The sequence below is a fragment of the Pungitius pungitius genome, chromosome 3, assembly GCF_949316345.1.
Source record: "Pungitius pungitius chromosome 3, fPunPun2.1, whole genome shotgun sequence".
Lineage (NCBI taxonomy): Eukaryota > Metazoa > Chordata > Actinopteri > Perciformes > Gasterosteidae > Pungitius > Pungitius pungitius.
In genome coordinates, this window is record NC_084902.1 from 8,173,452 (window position 1) to 8,194,155 (window position 20,704).

The 20,704-nt window shown below is 41.8% G+C and overlaps 2 protein-coding genes across 2 annotated transcripts in view; one reads left to right on the forward strand and one right to left on the reverse strand.

Moving 5' to 3' along the window:
* Window positions 1–121: 121 nt before the first annotated feature.
* Window positions 122–2,359, forward strand: drc12 (dynein regulatory complex subunit 12 homolog). Its single transcript, XM_062561638.1, is given in 7 exon segments — window positions 122–176; window positions 214–297; window positions 352–437; window positions 1,532–1,652; window positions 1,889–1,978; window positions 2,087–2,223; window positions 2,327–2,359. Coding segments are annotated over 7 exon segments (606 nt in total).
* A 6,951-nt stretch (window positions 2,360–9,310) lies between these two features.
* The window catches only part of grik4 (glutamate receptor, ionotropic, kainate 4), a 200,086-nt gene continuing 188,692 nt past the window's right edge, over window positions 9,311–20,704 (reverse strand). The window contains exons 15-21 of the mRNA XM_062561160.1: window positions 16,418–16,527; window positions 15,152–15,325; window positions 14,542–14,707; window positions 13,111–13,336; window positions 12,428–12,556; window positions 12,172–12,290; window positions 9,311–10,612 (exon numbers count right to left, since the gene is read on the reverse strand). Coding sequence (XP_062417144.1) covers window positions 10,229–10,612; window positions 12,172–12,290; window positions 12,428–12,556; window positions 13,111–13,336; window positions 14,542–14,707; window positions 15,152–15,325; window positions 16,418–16,527 — 1,308 coding nt within the window. The 3' untranslated portion in view covers window positions 9,311–10,228. The remainder of the gene's footprint in view (window positions 10,613–12,171; window positions 12,291–12,427; window positions 12,557–13,110; window positions 13,337–14,541; window positions 14,708–15,151; window positions 15,326–16,417; window positions 16,528–20,704) is intronic.

Consider the following 20,704-nt stretch of genomic DNA (forward strand, 5'->3'; position numbering starts at 1 on the left):
GTCTGACGAAATGTAAGGGTCCAGTTGCACGGCTCGTGTACTTCAGCTCAAAACGCAACAGTGCCTCAAGTCAAGTGCTGTTATTAAAGTTGATCAACTATCAAGCTGGACAGTTAGTGCCATGGCAACTCACTCAGTAACCAAGGCCCAGAAACAAAGAATCATTGCTGTATGTCGTTGGTGAGTAGTGTTCTGGAGGGTCTGAACACACAGCCTTGCAGCAAGCAAACATGCCTTACAACGAAAAAAACAAAAAGAGCAACAAAAAAAAAACCGAAAAGACTTTCTAATGGAAGGGTACGCATTTTTGCCTTCTGAACAGCAATAACAACTTTCACTTTGTTGTTGCAGTTGAAAGTGACTTGGAATGAAAGTAAAGGCACAGTGTTCTGGATGTGGCCGTACTACAGGATCATATTGGTGATCAGCAATGTCATGTTGAGTCAATTAATGTTATGTTGGTTTTGTTAGGGTCAAACTACTCACGTTTCTGTCAAAATTCAACATTACTGTTTTAGAACTTCCGGTCCATACTCTCTATATCTTGTTAATTATTTTCTCCATTAACAAAATCATCATTTAGTAATTTGGATGTCAGAAAATATTTTCTCGGAATGCAGTCCAAAACTTAAAGATAGTATTTACAATCATTTAAAACAATTGTGGTATTTTTATTTGATGAGGTGGAACCACCAAAATAGAGTTATATTTTGATTGATATATTCATACACAATTACTCAGTCATCTATAGCAGGTGATGATTTATTAACTATTGATTAACCATGTTCATCTGATCTATTCTTTCTGTCATGCCGTGAAACCAATTGCTAACAACTTCCCTGAAACAAAGCTCATGTACACTGGCACTCTTTCTACATGCTGAGATGCAAGTAACCTTTTTTCTAAATTCATGTCATGACTTATTACTTACTTTTTAGATACAGTTTTACACTGTCACTGTGTGCAGTAAATAACTCCATTTATTGCAGGATTGTAGCATATTTTGAGGTATTTGTACTTTAGTCAAATGTTTTTTTTTCTCGTATTCCTCTTTTGTGCTCAGTTCAGAAGTAAATATTGGGCTTTTTCATACAAAACATATTGTATGATCAGTTCGAAAATAGACGCACTTTAAAAGCTCACGCTATCATAAAATAGTTAAAAACAACCCAGCTGCAACAGTAATTTTGTGATAATAATCCACCAAAGTTGTTCAGACAAAGCAGACGTGTTTCTCCGTCAGCGTTTTCACTTATAATACATCTCGCTGGTAACACTGATATACTGATATACTGATATACTGATACTGATATCAGCTTTCTGAAGCAACGTCATCACCACCCGTACAATTCAACACTACATTTTGAACACATTTGGATGCAAGAGGAAGTTTCACCAATACCGCTTGCATTGGAAAATACACAAAAACTGTATTTGGAGTCTTTTTACGAATTAATAGTCTACAATATAATATATAATCTGCAACTGGTGTGCACAATAGTACATGCATATTTTTGTGTGATTACCACAGCCTTTCAGTGTGAGTCTGTTAAAAAAGGTCCAGTCTGATAGAAATGACCTAAAGAGACTCATGAGACACATGGAGCAGAAGCTGCTACACGAGAGACAAGACCACAGGGACGTCAGCTCCGGTACGGTACGAACGGGGCACGTATCAACAATTAGCCTTTCTTTTAATAAACTGTGATAAAGCATGGATCCCTTGGGGATAGAGGACAAGGGGGCGTGTTTGCCAAGGTTAGTGGAAGTCTTGAGGAACAATCTTCTAATTAACAGGGTGCATAAGCTGATTGCTGCATTAGCCTGAAACAGTGAATTAGCAATACAGCAGCTAAGTCTGAGTCTTTGAGGCCAAAAACCGTTACAGACCTCGGTCGCCGATACAAAACCATGCAAACACAGCTTACCAACAAGGTAAAGAGGATGGAGAGTGACGTCAGTGAGCTGAAAAAAGAACTTGGTAGGAAAACATTTCATTTTTAATGTGCATGCCTAAATAAAGAGTTCTGCTTAGTTCTCACATGAAAAGTGATGGCAATGGTATGTCCGTATGCGTTTGTGTGTGTTGTGCTGTGTCAGGAGGAACAGAGTAAAGAAAAAACAGAGCGTGAACAGGATGTAACAAGAGAAGGACACACCGCCATAGCTGACCTCCTACACAGGCTGCACAATATGGAAACAGACTATTAGAAGATCATCTATGTGAGTTGCAAAACAAGCTAATAAACTTATTAAAAAGGCAACTAATGGCCAGGTTGACCGGACATTCGTTGATGCCCTGTGAACTGTAGACCTGCATTTACAGGTCTGGATGCACCTGTGCAGCTGTCCCCTTTGAAGGACAGCATTATTCAGTTTAACTCTTTTTTTCGATTGACTCATTGCACTTTATTATATTGTGCCATCTGCACACGGCGGGCAGATGGTGAGGTCTAAATGACCAACCGGTCTGAGTTATACTTCCAATGATTTAATGTTGTCCCCTCAAGGCATCTGTGAGTAAGCCTCTGTGTGTAGAATCATTGAAATATATTGGTTTTATCGGAGTTTTGCGATGGGACGGAAGATGTTTTGTCTGTAGAAAATGGGGATGATGAAATGTAGTCGTTGTCACCGGAGCCAGAAAATCTAAAATCCCACATAAAGGGGCTTGAAGGAAAAGGCCGCAGGCTCATCAGGTTTTGCTCTTAAGCTCCTAAGCAAATCCTATATGTAAAACAGAAAAATGACTGCTTATGGTAACTGGCATAACTAACGCAGTTGCATAGCTTGTAATCAGCTTTCCTGTTGCTCTGCTTCTCACATGGAGAAGATTCGTTTTTAATTTTCAACCTGAGCTTATTTGCAATACATCAATATGTTATAATTACATTGTACTTGCTACCATTACTTAAGCGATATACAGCCATATGCAGGAAACAGCAGTCCAGCCTTAACCCTTTATGCTTCAATAACTTGTCAGGACTTGTTCGGACGGTCACAGAGCCACAGGACATTAATCCTATGGGGCAATCTAAATGCACACCACTGCATTGTTTACAATGAGAGGCAAAGTTATCCTGGCAACACAACTAAGAAATCAGAAAAATAGCAAGTGACAATCCACAAATGAAGGTCTTGTGGTTAGTTTAGGGGTCATATTTCCTGCACAGCTGTTCCCAGCACTGCACACAATGTCTTGAGTTTAAAATATAACCTATAGGTTTAGTATATTATTTTTTCATAATTAAATCTCATTAAGACCTAATGGATGAGGAATAGGGCCAGAATTCATGTTTTTTAGGAGATGCTTAGGCTGTAGATGCAAATTTTCAGCAAACAGATCTTCAAAGCTGGAGCACCGTTATGGTGCCCCGGCTGTAATTATAGAACTATGATTTTAACATGCAATTATCATAATGTCTCTTATCCCTCTATGCCACAGAATCTAATTAGGCCTTATCTGCATTAGCTCCACTCCGACAACCTCGTCAGAGCTGAAGGTGTTTAAGAATATTAGGTTAGAAAACCAGGTCATTCAAGACAAAAATGTTGCCTTGCGTTTCATTTCCATAAATTTCTTTCGCAGTTGAATGTAGCTGTGGATCAATGGGGATGTGAGGACAAGGGCACAGACCTTCATCCAAATTACGGGGAACGGCTCTCTGAATTTGGCCATATCTAAAAGGCAAATTAAAAGCAGCTGCTCTTCTCCGTGAGACACATTTGCTTAAGATTAGATCAACGACCACAGCTTGTAACTCGCAATTTAGTATGCCTAGCACACAAATGGATGTGCTCGTAATATTTTATCAAATAAGAGTTGAGATCTGTGCATGTTCACTAGCTCTCCATCTGGTGTCTGTAATATTGTGTAACCTCCACTAGATGTAGCAAAATACTGTTTACGGGTGGGGAGATGGTGGCCAGATAACCTTAGATACCCAGACGTTTATATGTGTAAATAAATGCTTTTGAGACTAGATATTTACTATATCATACAATTCAACATAAAGGTATGTGTCAAATCAACAAAACTGGGTATGAGACAACACATTCTTACAACAGGGGGGTGGGTTAACAAGGAGGAAACGTTGATACAATCTTCTCAGGATGATTCAGTGGACCAGAGGTCAAACATGGTAACAGGCAGGAGAAGTAAGGTTAATCCAGTCACATAAACCACAGAGATGTAAGAGACTACAATACGACCTCTGCTAAAGTGTGATGCTTCTAGACTGCTGTGTTTTCATTCAAAACCAAATCCACAAAACAGAAATTATTACAAAGCAAAATATGAATCGTTCAATATGAGTTAGACTAACAGACAACAAAAAGAAAGATAACAGTTAATAACGCATGAAATATGACACAGTGGCTCAGCATCTGAAAACCTGAGTTCTCCTGTGGGATGCCGGATAAAACAGATTTGACTTCCGAGGCGACGATTTGTGCTTGCTTTTCATTACCCTGAGCAGTTTTCTTTGCCTCATCCGTGAGGAAATAAATCATTTACTCCGGATGAAGTTAATTCTGTGCTCTAACAACAAATTAACTCAGGAACTTCATCAGAAAGCCAATATATAACGATGCGTCGTTGCCCAGAGGCTACGTGTTTCTGTTTGTTTAGAGTTTATTGAGGTTGACTGCATTGCCCCAGTTCGAAAGACCAGCCAAGCATTGTGCACCTGTTATTGGAGAAACGTAATTATTTCGAGCAGTGTGTCTTAATTCCCCTTCTGAAAAAATTGCTGTATAAAAATACTTGATGATAGTCAGGGGCATGGTAGAAGTACTCAGTACTTAAGTAAAAGTATCAAAACAGCAATGTGAAAATATGCCTCTTTAATGGGATTAACAACATTTCCTACAAATCTTTACGTGCGTCCAAACTAGGGGGTTTGAAACCTAATAAGCTCTAAAAATGTCATTTCTAATCGTATGTGTTTATGTTAATAAGAATGTCAAAAGTTCCTTAAGCTGTAGCTGTTTATACATGTGGTAGTGTAAAAAGTACTAAAATTACCTCTGAAATGCATGGAGATGAAGCATACTGCATACCATGCACTTTTAATTCATAGTACTATCCCCAATTAGTCCATTTAAGACATTAAATCCATGGTAAACTACGTATTTTTGGCGCAAAATATGAATAACGGTTTTTAACAAATCAAAGTATCTTTTTACAGTATCCCAGGCAATCTGAGGGTACCCAAGGGTTTGATTTTCACAATAAAAGCTGGTTGCTTTCATTCTTCTGAAGAATCCCCGACAACAAGTGCTGGCTGCCGCATTTCCAGTAGAATTTGACTTGGCCGTCCACCGCTTCTATTCAGCTTTTGGGTAAATACAAGAAGATGGCTTCCAGCTGAGAAAACAAAATGCCCCATCTCTTTTATCCCATAGAGGCAAGTGCATGAGTGGGATCACATCAAATACACCCACACATCTACACACACCCACACAAGGAAACACACAAACACACACACACACACACACGCTTGCAAAAACAAACACCGCTGGACACACAAAAGTCGGTGATGAATGTTTTCCCATGTGTGGCGCCATCGATCAAGGCAGGAACGAATAGTGAGTGACGAAACACAAAATAAACGAGGCTCCATTTTATTTCTTTGAAAGACAAACAATGCTAAGATGTTTTGGTCAATGTGTTCAAAAACAAACATCAGTGAAGAAAAGGCTGTATAACAGCCCTGACAGCATCCCACCTCGGAGATAGTTGTTGCACTGGATGCCTTTTCTTTGAGCACACCAGCAACCCGCCTCTTTCAATTAATTGGCCGAAGATCAATGGGAGCTTTCACTTAAAAATGTGGACCAGTCTCACTGTGAAGCAGCTAATTTCCCCTGACAATCTGTTACGTTCTTTGAATTGGTATCGCTAGATCAAGTGCTCAATAAGGGCTTTTACGAGGCCTATGTTTAAATATATGTTGCTGACCTTAAGAAATCTGGAAAAAAAACATAAAAAAGGAAGAGTTTGACATGGGGATGCAGCAGAAATGTGATGAATACATACGTAACAATTGCTATCAGAAAGCAAAATTGTTCACCTCCCTGTAGACCAAACCAAAAGGCTTTCAAATCAATGAATTCTATAAGCAAAAAAACATTTATTTACATGCAACAGGCTGATGGAAAAGTCATGCTTCGAATCCATTGGATGTGAGCTGCTAGTGTGGCAAAATGGATCAGACTCCGCTCGCTCGAAATCCTAAATCCTTGCAGAATTACAATCAACCGCAAGGCAACTTTTACTGTTATGTGCTATCTGGTTAAGCTTGAGGAGTGAAGTAGATTTTCCTCTGCAGGCACTCAATGTGCACCGTGAGCTCCATTAATCCAACAGCATAAGCAGTGCTGGGGAGAGAGTCACAGAGTTTATGGGACCTTGAGCATCAGAGGCAGAAGGAGAAGAATCACGAGCACCGTGAAATAAACGCGGCACAGCAGTGACACACAGGCGGCACCGAGCGTGACCGTACTTGTGTCACTCTTGTAAGAGGTGCACAGAGACGTGTAGGAGGGTGACGCGCCGAAAGGAACCTGTCATCTCCAAGGCCGGAGTCGAACGACAGTAAAACATGCACTCAAAGAGGAGAGAGAGAGAGAGAGAGAGAGAGAGAGAGAGAGAGAGAGAGAGAGGGAGGGGCAGCCTGAATTGGACTGCAGATGACATGCATGGTTGTTGTGTCTGCTCAGTAACTGTCCTGAGGAGAAAATGAATATCCTCTGAAAATCCCTACCGGATGGATTACAGGTGAGTGGCGAGGTGCTCATAGCACATGAGTGAGCTGTTATGCTCATTAGCCCGTGTTAGCCTTCCCACCCACACAGAGTATCATCTGTTCAACGTTTTCACAAGTGTGCACACGCTAATTCGGTTGTGGGAGATAAATGAGAGGTAGATGTATGAGCTCCTTCAGGTTCAGTCAACAATTGCCGTGTTTACTCAGCTAGAAACCAGCACATTTTCATACTGCTTTCCTGCGTGCGCTTTATGTCACAGTCTGAATATTTCTCCTGGTTGGATAATAAAACTAGAAAAGCAAAGTACACTGGGACACTATTTAGCCTGTTATGTCCAAACAGCTCAGAAGGTCAATTTAGCCGAGTAAAGAAGACACAAAACCAAAACCCACAGGATAGAGGTTGTTTTTATGTATTTATAATTATTATGGAAATGTAAACATAAGAAAATAAAGTGTATAAAATATAGCAGCCAAACCTGGTCATCTCTCTTAGTGGTCTCGCAGCAAAGGTCACTGCCTGTTTCAGTGGGACTTGTTTTAATTCTTACTCTACTGTTCTCAGAGCCTTCAAGGTAATTGGCAATCTCATTCCAACCACGCTTGATTTAGCAGCCCTGTAAATGTTTTCAGTGTTTAAGAAGTTAGCATTGGGTGCAGCGAGAGCCTTCGTACTCTGGTGAGTTTCTTAAAGACATTCAACAAATTGATAGAAACTTCTTATAAAACTGGTAATGAAATGTGGGTGTTTTTTGTCTTTGCTATTTTGCTGGCCATTTGCCTTTAATGAGTTAATATACAAAAAAAATATAGAAAGTTCACACTGACTTTAGGTAAAGATATTTCTGCTTATTTTTTACTCACAATCTGTGCCTGTGTGGACATGTATACGTGTCTGAATGTCATAATTGTCCATACAACTATAATACACGCTAGGTCTGTTCTATTAAAACAATAAACCTGTTACCCTGTATTTAACAAAAAAACACTTCGGACTATTACTTGGGAACTCTGTTAATCATACTGTATTTACACACCATCTGTGGAACATCACTGGTTCATTACTTGAGGACTGGGTGGATTGGCACTATTGGTGCTTAAGCAGACGATGACATAAAGCCTCTGTGACTCACTGTTTCTCTGCCAAATCACTCCATTTCGCTGTTATGTGTTCTTGAGGGAGACAAACTGAAGAAACAAAATGCCACCTGAAGTACAGACACAGTCTCCAGGAGTGAATTAAACAATTTAAAAACATTGAAAAAGGGGGGGAAAAAAACACAATTTAAAATTCCACTAATTTGTGAGTCACCGAATTGCTCAGAACCATAAATTAACTGAAAAATCTCTTTTCAGCAAATTGATGGTTGATACAATTGAGCTGCGGTTCCCCGTCGGGTGTGTCGGCGATCGGTTAAACACGGCGTAACACGTTCAGCAGCTTCTCAACGAGACACACAAGAGATCTCTGCATCAGCTGGTGCCTGAAAAACATGTGTTCAAACAGTTTGGGTGAACTCCTCATATCTGTGCATCTATAATGGTAAAACACATGACTTATTAAACAACAAGGGGAGGATCAGATCACATACGTGCACGGAAGCCTTGATTATCGAGTGTCCAAAGGAACATAAACACACTAAAAAACATCAAATGTATTCCATGAATTATGATTACATTGCAAAGAAATGTATTTTAATGTATCCAAGGAGATTCTGGCCCAGTATCCAAGCAATTTCTTGATTCATTATCACATTATCTACCATTAGAGAAATGGTAACCACAGTGAGGCAAGGCCTTCATATGTTATAAGGACTGCTATTTTGTCAGGCAGATGTTGGCACTGTTAGGCTTACGGTTTGAGTGTAGCTACTGTGATCTATTTTGGACCTATTCAAACAACGCAAAAATAGGTCGGACATCTCAATTCAACATTCACTAATAAGTCGTTGGCCTAATTCTAAAGCACTGCCACTGGAACAAACACTCATGGGCAGATTAAGAACAATAGAAACATCCGACATGAGCAAAATGCAGTAAAGACAGCTGGATTCAGTCCGACTATCCTACAATATCCCCTTCAAAATAGTTGGTCCGATTGGAAAATACCAGTCGTGTCTGTGCAGGAAGTGACTTAAAAATGCTTGCTGGTGGTTTGCTCTTGTTGTTTCACTTCTGGAGGAATGGTTGTTATAATGCCAATAAAGACTAATCTCTCCATCAATACAACCAAATTGAATCTATACATTAGATATTTCAGTTATGTCCTTAGTTAGTATGCATTAAAAACCTCTTAAAGTATTGAAAGATCAGTAAATTGGTGGTAAATGTGACAATGTCAGACAGCTTCTCTGCAGACCTGAAAGGAAATAAGCAGTGTGTTAAACCTCACAGTCAGTAAAAGCCCAACTGCCTTGACACCTTAAAATAATTCAAATCAACTGTGGATACTAAAGACTTGCCACATACACTGGATTGTCCTTCTGAAACATGGATTGTTCTAGAATATACACCTCTAATCTCTACAGACCGCACAGGAGACCATAAAAAATACAGTTTAATGATAATAAATGTGTCACGGTGACAAAAATGTTAAGACAGATGTAGGAGAAAGAAAGAAGGGAAGCAATAGATGTCTTTGTGGGTGTGTAGCCGTCATGTTTTTAAGCAGGGATTGAAAACAGGAAATCCTTGTTGCAGCGACCAAGCAACCACATCTATTAATCACAGATGAGCACCTTTGAACACTTCTGAACGTGCATCGCTGTCCTTCAGAGACCCGACAGTTAAAACAGGGTTTAAGGGAATATCACTACTATAAAAGAAGTCAGTGTGTTTGTCTGTTTCCTAGGTTCAGTTCACATTGTTGTCTCCTCAAGGCCGTGGTGCTTTCTTTAGCCACAAGATGATACTTGTGGTATTTGGCACTTTCAAAATAAAAGGATTTGGAGATGACCTCTCATCGGTCTCTTCATCTTTGCAGCTCTTCATAGGCAATATACGATCCTACGGCAAATTGTCAGATAAAAAAAAGGAACTCATTTAAAGTTTTTACTAAGAACAATAGAATAACAATATTTTATAATAATCCAACAGAGGGCGAAAATAATTTAAAAAACAGGAAAAAAAGATAACAGCACATGATAAATGACTGAAAATACTGCATAGTACAAATGCCCCATAGCTGTTTTTATCCGCCCTCTCTGACTTAGTACAGAGGGCCAAAAGGGACAGACCAAAACGAGACTCATCAGTTTCTCCTACGACCAAAGGAAAAAAGAATCACCCAAGGAGACTGGACTACAGGCATTTGCCTCGAGGGCAAAACAAAGTACACAGCACCGTCCTGCCCAGTGAGACCAAGCTCCAGATGGCCGAATGAATCAAAATCCTCTGATCCCTGCGAAGTGGACAGGTGGCTGCTGGGGAAAAGTCCGTCCTTTCGTGATCACGGCGCGTTATTCGGGTTCACTGCTATTTGTGGTCTTGTCCCACTCTATGCTCTCCTCGCTGTGTGTGGGAGAAGGGAGGGCCCCCGAAGGACGCAGCCTCAGTCCCTGGAAGCGCCGGCACTCGGGGCAAATGCGGATGTGGCTGCAGCCCCTGGCGACCAGGGCCGCCTCCTGCGCCAGTCTGTGGGAGAGGGGCTCGGGCAGTCCGGTGCCCGCGCACAGCTTGCCGTTGCTGAGGCTGGCGGCGGCGGCGCGGGCGCGACGCTCCTCCAGGGGCAATAAGGGCCGCGGCCGAAGCACCAAAGCCCCCCGCCTGCGCCTCACCTGCAGGCTGTCCCGACACAGGACGATCCCATGGAGCTCCCGCAGCATCTCCTCGCACACGGACTGCTGCAAGCATACAAACGGAGAGGAAGAGACAGGGGAGAGGGGGGGGATCACAGACACACCACACGTACGTTTCATATGTGTATTATAATCATGATTGCACAGTGACCATCGGCAAAAATAACAACACATACTCTGCAGTTTTTGTGACACACACATTTTTATCTGCTCCACCACAAACTGAAAATATGACAGACATGGTTCTGCTTTTGAGGTGGAAGACGCAGGGGGCTTCTTGACAATCCACACATGCGCACAGTAAGAATATAGAGATACACGAAAGGTAAAAAACTGCAAGCATGCACACAGGCACACATGTACACACACAAACGCGCACGCATGGACACACATACGCACACACAGGGGATTTCGAGAGAGATAAATAACTCTATCCTGCTCAAAATGAAGAAATCACATGAGTTTGGACTTTTACATTATGAAGGTTTATTGAATTAAGGTACAGTGTGGAGTCCATTTGAAAAGACAATTATCACATCAGAAATAATTTTAGCATTGCATCCACATCTTTATCTACTCAATTCATTCATTATTTAAAAAGCGTCAACCTCTCAAGAACAGCATGGCAGAACCCAATCTTTGGGATATTCAACTTTGATGAAAAGGCCTCTCCCAGCAGGAGTTTTGTGACTTCTCATATTGTTTTCAAGCCTCCAAATCAAAGGCTGAATACAAATAATTCTGATAACATATTTAATTTGGATTTTCAAGATTTTAATCCAAAAATATCAAATATGCAACTGAAAAATGTAATATCAAAAAATATATAAGTGAAGAATAAAATAAATATTTTATTCAAAACAATTAAAGAATCCAAAATGTATCTAACCCCAAAAGGTTTTTCGTCCACTTTACCACTTTACTTTGAATACATTGTTCAATTTTTTAATGTTTTTCAAATGATCAAAACGTTTGGCTGGAATCTGGCTCCATATCTGTGGGCTAAGTTGAAGTCTTTCATTCGAAAACAGAACCTTTTTTTTCTACTCACTTTTGGCTCATGGCCACAATTAGTCAATTACACTTCAACATTGAGCCTTTAATGGAAGGAAGGATCTGGCCTCTGACAATACTATTCTGAGCAAAGATGTGCACACAATGCCAAGAATGGCATCTTCTGTAAAAGATGATTAAAGTCTAAAAAGACACAAACAATCAGAGCTCTTATTGGCAGCACCCTGTAAGCATGTATTCACAACCAATAAGATCGATTCACACTCAATATTCCCGATTATGTGTGATATGACATATATGTATAATATGTATTCATACCGCTATAGATAAAAAAAGAATCCATATATGAATGTGCCCTGGCTGAGGTGCACGTGAGGTATATCTTTAAGTTTTGTGCTGATGTCACGACTACTGGACAGAGGAAGGCTGGGTGTCGGTTGGAGACTTGCCCAGAGGAAGACAACAAACGCCTCTTACACTTCCTGTCAAAGCTGTGAACTGTTGGGAAGCCTGGCGGCTCCCCGAGGGGGGCGGTGCCAGGGAGAGGAGAGGGAGACAAAGCAGATGCAGGTTAGATAGCCCTCTCTCACCTCGTGTCCGGGTGTCTGCCTTAACATCCAGACAAACTCCAGTACTGCCATGAAGATAGCCACCAGCAGGCCACACACCAGCACCACGAAGATACCACCGATGTTCTCCATGCCCAGCCCTGGCAAACAGACAGGATGTGGAAATAGAAGTCAGAGATTACGGGAAAACAAGGTGGCAAAGGAACAGGAAGATTCAGTCTGACAAACTGAAGGGGAGCTGCAGAACCAGCGGATGAGGATTAACCCGGCGACAAACCTTTGGCGCGGTGGTCCTCTTCCTTTGGACACTTGCCACCATCCCACCACTTCCTCTTGAGGATCTCCAAACGATTGTCCTCCTGCATTTTGAGGATGGCCAGGTCGAACTCATCACGGTACACTGACCCTGGAGGAAAGAGCGAGGCAAAGCTCACACCCGACAAGGAATTCCTATTTAAAGCTGGAACTTCCATGAATCCATACTTTTTTTTGCAGTACAAAACCAACTTGCTTTGTTATAATCAAATACAATTTTCTCGACTTTTTCCTTCTGATTTGTAGCGGTGGGTGTGACATTGTGTTACTCCATTAGAGGACTTTGTTTAAAAAGGGTTTACTAGGATTTTCCGGTTCAAAATGTCATATCACAGTATACGATACAGAACGTCAGCCACTAGAGATTTAAGGAATTTAAAATGAATCTTGTTTACTTTAACGTGTTTTCCCCCCTTCTGGAGATTGACTCAAACTGAGATCAAAGTGTAAGTAAACTCCGCGTTTAGACTCTCGTGGGGACAGCGAGCGACAGCTCCACAAACAACAGGAACAATATTTCAAATTTTCTTTTTCTCTGATCTCCCATCACAGCTCAGCGTTTCCATGAGATTGTATCCTCCAACGAATGCCCCTTCTCTTCCTTACTCCTCTTTCCCCCTATTCCAACTCTCAGCCCCCACTCACCCAGCGGCATGCCGATGCCGTAGCCCTTGGTGTCCAGCAGCCCTCCAATCTGAGTCAGGTTGCAGTTCCTCTGGCGGTAGTACTCGTTCATGGTGCTCTCTAGCAAGTAAGCATAGTTGGAGTTGAGGACACGGGCGATGCCCTCCTCCGTGCTCTTAACAAACACACTGGGCTGTTTTGAGTGCATGAAGTTCCACATACGCTGGTAAGTCTGGTAGCGAGAGTTCTGCAGAGCGGAGCGACACAATCGGGAGAAAAAGACACATTTGGTTCATCAGTCGCAGGTACATAATTTCTCAGTTTTGCACAGGTAGAGATTGGTTTTCATTATTCATTGTTTTTTTTTCATTTTAACACATCATCTTGATCTGAAATGATCTGAAATGTTTGCTGCAGTAAAATGTGAATGTCTCCTTTAGCAGATCTTTGTGTGGAACACAACCTTCACTCAACATGCACTTTCTCTTGGCCTGTCTTCTTTGAGTTATTCAAGGTCCATTGGATGTGAAAGGACAAAGACGAAGCTAATGTATCCCTTCTCTCCACAACATCCTTCAATGTCCTTCTCCCTGTTATACACTCTTTATCTGTTACTTACCCTGTCTCTCATTCTTTTTCTCCATCTCTCTCTCTGAGACAAGGCTGGCTATCCGGCGGGCCCGGCTCCTCCACAGTTAGGCTCATGTGCTCTTTTTGTCCAACGCAAATGCCTGTTTTCATCTTTTGTGATTTGTCTCTGATTCGCCCATAAACAAGTAGATCAAACCATTCTAAATTGACACTGAAGATGATTGTAGTTGAATGTGCGTATTGTTTTTTTTTTTCAGTCCTGACCCCACATACTGCCGAGTGGAGAGCGGAGAATCATCCTCAGTGTTTGACAAATATTAGTAGTAAGTAGCCCCCAGCTGGCTACTCCATCCTCGTGGAAAGCCCTTTTCTATCACAGTCGAGTGTACCATTTTGCCTCTTTTTGAAGGTATTACCGATTCCCTCTTACCTACTACACAGCTTTATGTCCAGGTGCGAGCAAAGATGGGTGGTGTGTGATCTACTCTGGGGAAAAATGCCAAGGCAGATATTTGTCTCGGTCAAGCCCTGCTTGAGACGATGAATGAGGATACGGTCTATATACCTTAGGGACCTGTAAAGTGCCCAATCTCCCCGAAGATTAGGACATTCTGGATATATATATATATATATATATATATATATATGTATATATGTATACGTGTATATATATATATTGGATCAGACACAAAACCATCACACATTGGTGGTTGGTGGAGGAAGACAGAAAGGAAATGAGGTTGATGGGGAGGATAACATCTTGGATGCCCCACTGATCACTGCAGGCTCTTGAGTCTGTAGCCATATGTGCGGCTGTGAATAGACAAGCAATCAAAGTCAACGACACGTGTGACCACTTACCTGGAAGAAGGTCATGGTGGAGCCTCCGTGCATGGTGCCGTACTCTATCGCTGTCTGATCTGCCAGGTCGTCTACGGACTCTATCGGCACCTCCATCCTCTGGACTGTTAGGAAGGCAGCCAGGTTAGCAGTGTAGGATGAGATGATGATTAATGTGAACGCCCACCTGTGGAGAAAAGGCAGCGGACGAGAACATGTATTCATCTATAAACATATGCAAATAGGCAGGCTGGTGAATGAAGACGCATCGTCTCGGGGGGATAATGCGGGAGGATAGAAAGATCTGCACAAAATTATACCTCTCCATTGTATATCTCTAAACCTGAGAGATGGAAACCACGCAGGACTTTTGGTGGATGCATGAGTGGGTGAGTATATAAGGAAAAAGGAGACATTTCTTGCTTTGAAACAGACAAATAGTCCCACGTATGTCTATACTCTAATCACTATCTCAACTCAAGCCCTTTATGTCCAGGAAAACTGGAATGAAGCTTCAAGATCACGTTACAGATGACAAATCGATGGGCACAACATCTAATGGTTGTATACCTTTGTAGATTTTAAAGCAAAAAATGGTGGACACGCTGTAATGTCTGTCACCAATACTGACCACACTCCGCTGACACAACGTGTTGACAGAGCTCTCGGAGCAATGGTGGATCCCTGCTGCATGAAGCCTCCAACGGGGAACCAGAAACTGTTGCCCAGCGAGTACTGGTTTATCAGCAGGTTACAGCGACCTTTAAGACACGGGTGGGGGTTGTACCACTCGTAAGGCGTCAATCTGGGGAGAACGAGACGGGTGGACGTTCAGACCTTAGAGATATTCAGGGGAGGACGATCAATTAAGTATTCAGACGGGAGCAGAACTCAAGAGATAGGGAGCGGTGCGGAATGGGGAGAGAAAGCGACGGACAGAGACTCAGCAAAACATCTTCAACAGTCAACTGAGCACAAAGTCACCTTGGCTCCCTGCAGAGTAGCAGCCTGCTTTCCATTCCCCATGTGCTGCCTACTTAAGCAGGCGGGGGTGAAGGTAATACCAATTTACTAATGTAATTGGTATGTTCAGAAGGCATTGCAGGAAGCTGAAATTCTCTGACAATCTTGTTGCGTTTAACAATCTCCGTCTTATAAGTGAGGGGTAATCTCCCTCTAATCCGCTAAAATTAACAAATAACAAGTCTAATGCAGGCTTAATACAAGAACTGTCATGTTCATATGTACATTACATCATTCGTCCTGTTCAACAACAAAGACTAGTAGATATGCAATTGATTTGTCTCCTGGAGTGTGTTCTTCACAAATCGATTTGCTTTTGAAATACATCTCTTCTTGGAAATGACAAATGCAATCACAGAGAACTTAATGGCCCTGCTGACAATAGAGGAAATTATTTTCTTAGCAAAAGTTGGTGAAAACAAAGTATATTTCAAGCGCATTGTCATGATTAAATCACATCACTGAAATGAATTACAGTGAATTATCCACAGAACCCCCGCAGGTAGTCCATTTCCCTTTCTGTGGACTCATATTTACATTACATTTACAAAGGTGTTAATAGTTAAGTTTCTTTTTAAGAGTGCAACTTATTAACACTTCTCTCTGAGACCAGCAGGGGCCAGTATGACGCTGGAGACACAACTTATATTTTTATACCTGCATGTGGAAGATAGAATAGATTAAAAAAAAAACACTGAAGAAAGGCAAGGGAACAAACATCCGTTTCCTTTTATGTGTAACCCCCAAACAGACTTTTTGTGGTTGAAGTCTCTCTAGTCCATTTGTTTGTCTTGTCTTACTTGTTGTTCTCGCTTCCGCCCCTCCGCCCCCCCCACCATCTGTACAAAGCGTCTTTTAGTGTTGAGCTTTTTACCTGGCCACCAGAAAGAGGACACAGCTGACAGCCAAGTAGGCCAAAAGCATGAAGAGCCAGACACCCGGGGAGAAGGGATCCAGGAAGGAGAAGTAGCCGGGCCTACGTCCCTGAAACACAGACACACAAACACTCGGTACAATTGTCTAAAGCATTACAGGCCCAACAGACCACTGGGAGCCCACGCTCAATTCCCCAAGACGCAACCAACCATGGGCACCCTGAACAAGAGGTTAAGCACTTAATTGCAAAGTTGAACAAATTAGCATACAAAAACAAACAAGCATCACCCACACAATGTGCAAAGATGAATACATTGTTTATTGTTTGGCCAAAGGCTTAATTTTGTTCCTTTTAAACAACACTTTCTGCCGTTTCCTCTGTTTTAGAAAAGAGGTGACAGTAAATAAAGGTGCTTTCACATGATAGACCAGAATGTGTCCTTAACTGATAACAATTTAATTATATGAATCAGAATTGCATGTAAACATTCAGATGCACAAAGTAAATCTCTCATGAATTGTCAACAGATCACAGAGCTGTATAAATAAAATGAGAACTTAGTACTTGCCTATTGTTTACTATTAATTGGTATAAAGTGTGCTTTGATGTGAAACTACACCCGATAGAGTAATAAGTCAAATAATCAAAGAATCATGATAGGTCAAAACACGCATCACTTGCACTCTCCACAAGATTGTATGTAGTAGAGAGAGCAAGGTCAACTTATTAACTAAACATGTTAATTACATGGGCGTTAATTACAGGCTCACATTTCGGATGTGTATTTTGAGCCTATAGTCGAGACCGAATACAAGCAAGGGAATATTAACCGTTTACACACAAATGCGCGTTCACCATTTGCTAATTACTATGAAAAGAAGGTGGATATCAGGGGCATCAACATAGTTGAATAGAGGAAAAGATTTCCAACTTTTTCCAAGTTCCATCCAAGTTTTTACTATTGTCAATGAAGAGCACTGTGGAGCACCCGAACAAGCCTAAATGGATTTCATGCAAAAATATTCAATTAGTGGCTGCTTTGGAACGTCCTGCACGCCGAAATACTGCAGTGACACATTTCTGAGGCCCACACAAATGTAATTTGCAGCAAGAGGGTTGACATATTTTGGTGGGCATTTGTTAAGATAAAGCAAACCAAGAATTTGTCTGTAATTGCTGACGTGCGTCCTCCGCTTTGCTGGTCCAGTTTGGTGCAGGCTGACTGCATTTTTGTTAAATGCTTGCCCCGTGTGTCTGCATCTTAAGCTCCTACCGAGGGGCTATTATTAAAATGAAATGCGTAAAGACGCGGTTAGTGGATATCTTAAAGGTGCCGAAGAGCTGATCAGAAATTAAGAGAGAGGAGAAAAATTGGAGGAGAGAAAGTGAAAAAAAAAAACAGTGCTACAAGGATATCTTGAATTGTGAGGTATAATATGTGTTATAACATTCAATGACGAAGTTTGCAGGAATAGCAAGATAAATTATCCATGGTGAGACGGAAGGAGACACACTAATGAGCTTTCAGACATTCAGATAAATTGGGGACTGCACATGATGTATTGTTTTTGTGTGGATGTATCCTTAATGTGTTAAAGCGTATTGTCTTTGGAAACTTTATTTTTTACAAACATCTTCACCCCCAGGTTTAAGGCTTATTCCACCCAAAAAACTGTGCATAGAGCTGGGAGCTGAAACCTATGTATAAAGAGAAATGTTATTTTAGAATAACCTGGCTCTTCTGCATTACGGGGCGCCCCCTGGGGTTTTCTTTAATCTCACCTGTTAACCCTCAGTCCAGCCATTAAGAAAAGACATAAAATAAATATAACTCGTGTATTCTACAACTTTTAGGACCTAACCCAAGATAAGCGGTAAACAACGAATGAATGAATGAGAACCTAATTATTAAAACCAGGGCGTTTAAACTATTTCAGCTCAACAAAGAAAATAGCCTCAAAATACAGAAACATCTCTTTCCCGATACCACTCAACGGGAAAAAGTATTTTTGTGTCCAACTAATAAATTGACATTCCAGTGTTGGGCCACTACGTAACCAGACCACAGAGACCGCCTTTAATGAATTGGGAGATCCTTCAGGGGGACGGGTTTGCATTGGGTTTGGGATCGGGTCATTGCATTTAGAGCACAAGGGCCCAGGTGAGCCGATTCACAATTAATACATTATGTATGTAAACATTGATCGGATTTAGTCATTTGTAGGTTAACGGTGACCATTTAACTTCAGAGTGCTAAAATGTACAAATTTACTAATACCCTCCCGTCAAACGGCCCGGGATCATCGTTTAAACATTGAGCTCCTATAGGTGGTCTGCTCTCTCTTTATTTTGGAGGGTGAGTCTGTGTTCAAGAGAGACTGTCAGAAGCTGACATGTTTGGTGTGTGCTTGTATTTCAAAGCTTGTCGGCAGCTGTCTGTGCTGTCAGTCATCTGCCGCAGCGCAGGAACAGTGCGTGCTCGGGCGACCGAGGGTGCGCAGAGAGCACCGGTGACGCCGCAAAGATAGCCGAGGAAAACCCAGCCACTACTGCTGATCCGGTATGATGACATCATGACCAGACAGACAAACAAAAAGCAATGCTTATTAATCAAGATGTTAAACGTGAACAATGAGCAATAATGGGTGTAGAGCAGCAGCATATGCCACGTTGCTCTGGCTCTTAATAGGTAAACCGTGTTTGAGTTATTTTCGTTAGGCGTGGGAGTCCTTTTTTCTAAAGGTCTATCATCACGTTAAGATGATTGGAGGGCGTGAGGAAGATTGATCGTCGGAGGCGCGCAGCAGATTGGAGAGAATCCTTCACCACCTGAGTACGTGTCAACAAAGAGAGTTTTCCTCTTGCACACAAAGAGCTCCTTCCCTTTTTTACCTTGCACCGCCCTCGTTCGGTCTCAACTTCCCACTGTCACTCCTTCAATGCACCGCCCCGTCTCCTGGGATCGCATAGTGAAGGAGCTGCTGAGGTTATCCAGTCAAGGATTTCAGCTAGTCATCCTACTTTTTGGTATTCATACCACACTGTTGTCTCCTGAGGCTGCCTGTGTACCAACTCACCGAAGGAGACTTCCCATTTTCATTTTAACTCTCAACTCTTTAACTCTCTCCCGTTTACATCTCTTTCTGCCTGTTTTCTTGCTTATTATCTGTGGTCCCTTTCTTTTCTGTTTCCATCCCTGTGCCTCCCCACCTCCTCTCTTTTCTGCTGGGCTCTTTTGATACAGTGTCCCCTTTTTTCTAATCGCTTCAGACTTGGACGCGATCAGCTGTTACTGCTGAGGAGATAGCCGCAGGTGCAATCGGTAGAGATCAATTGATTTGGCAGAGGTCAAGTCATCATATTCATAGCAACATCCTGCTGTCTCCAGGGTCCGAGTCTGGCTTTCTGTTTGTGTGTTTTGCAGATGATTGTGACTGTGCAGTACCGTGGGAAAAATGTGTGTGTAGGTGTGTGTGTGTATGCGCACGGCTACATGTGTTTGTGACCGTGTAATTTCGTCTGAGGTTGCGTGCGGCCAAAGAGTCAATAAAGCTCCATATGCTACGCTGTACCCTCAGGGCAGCTGCTGAATCTGACACGGCTTTCACTCGCCCCTAATTAGCCGCTGTGTCTAACTAAGCACCGCGCTCTCTCTCTCTCTCTCTTTCTCTGGAATGCACAATGAGTTTACTTACAGTAGCAAAATGAAGGATGAAGTGTTTGGATGATGGAGCTGCCACAGATACGACGCACCTCAGAGTGTTGGGAGTCTGGGCTTACAGCAGTGGTGGCTCTTTGTCATACAGATGATGAATGTTACGGGAGTGATGGTCTTTATGAGGAATCTAATTCATTTAAACGGACTATTTATATGGCCTGAAACCACATGCCAAAGCACTACATCACTATAGTACATAATTGCAAACCAACAACCAGCAACAAAATAGTCAGGCAAGACCGCTGGAGAATCTAGAGTTAGTGGAGTGGAGGTCCAATGGACTTTCAGTCATGATGGTCCGGTATGTCCTCACTTCATCATTTCCGACATGTGATATCAGTTGTCATATTTAGGATTTCAATTCTTGAAGACGTGTATTGTGAGATCGTATTGACTTTGGTTGAGCAAATTCCCTTCAGCCCATGCAATAATCCAATAGGACGATTGTGATCATTTTAAAGAATATCTTTATGTATTTATATGTCTCCTGGCATATTGTCTTCACAAAATGGGACAATATGAAAATATAATGCTCTGAGCCTGGGTTGTAGCCTCTGCGGAGGGAC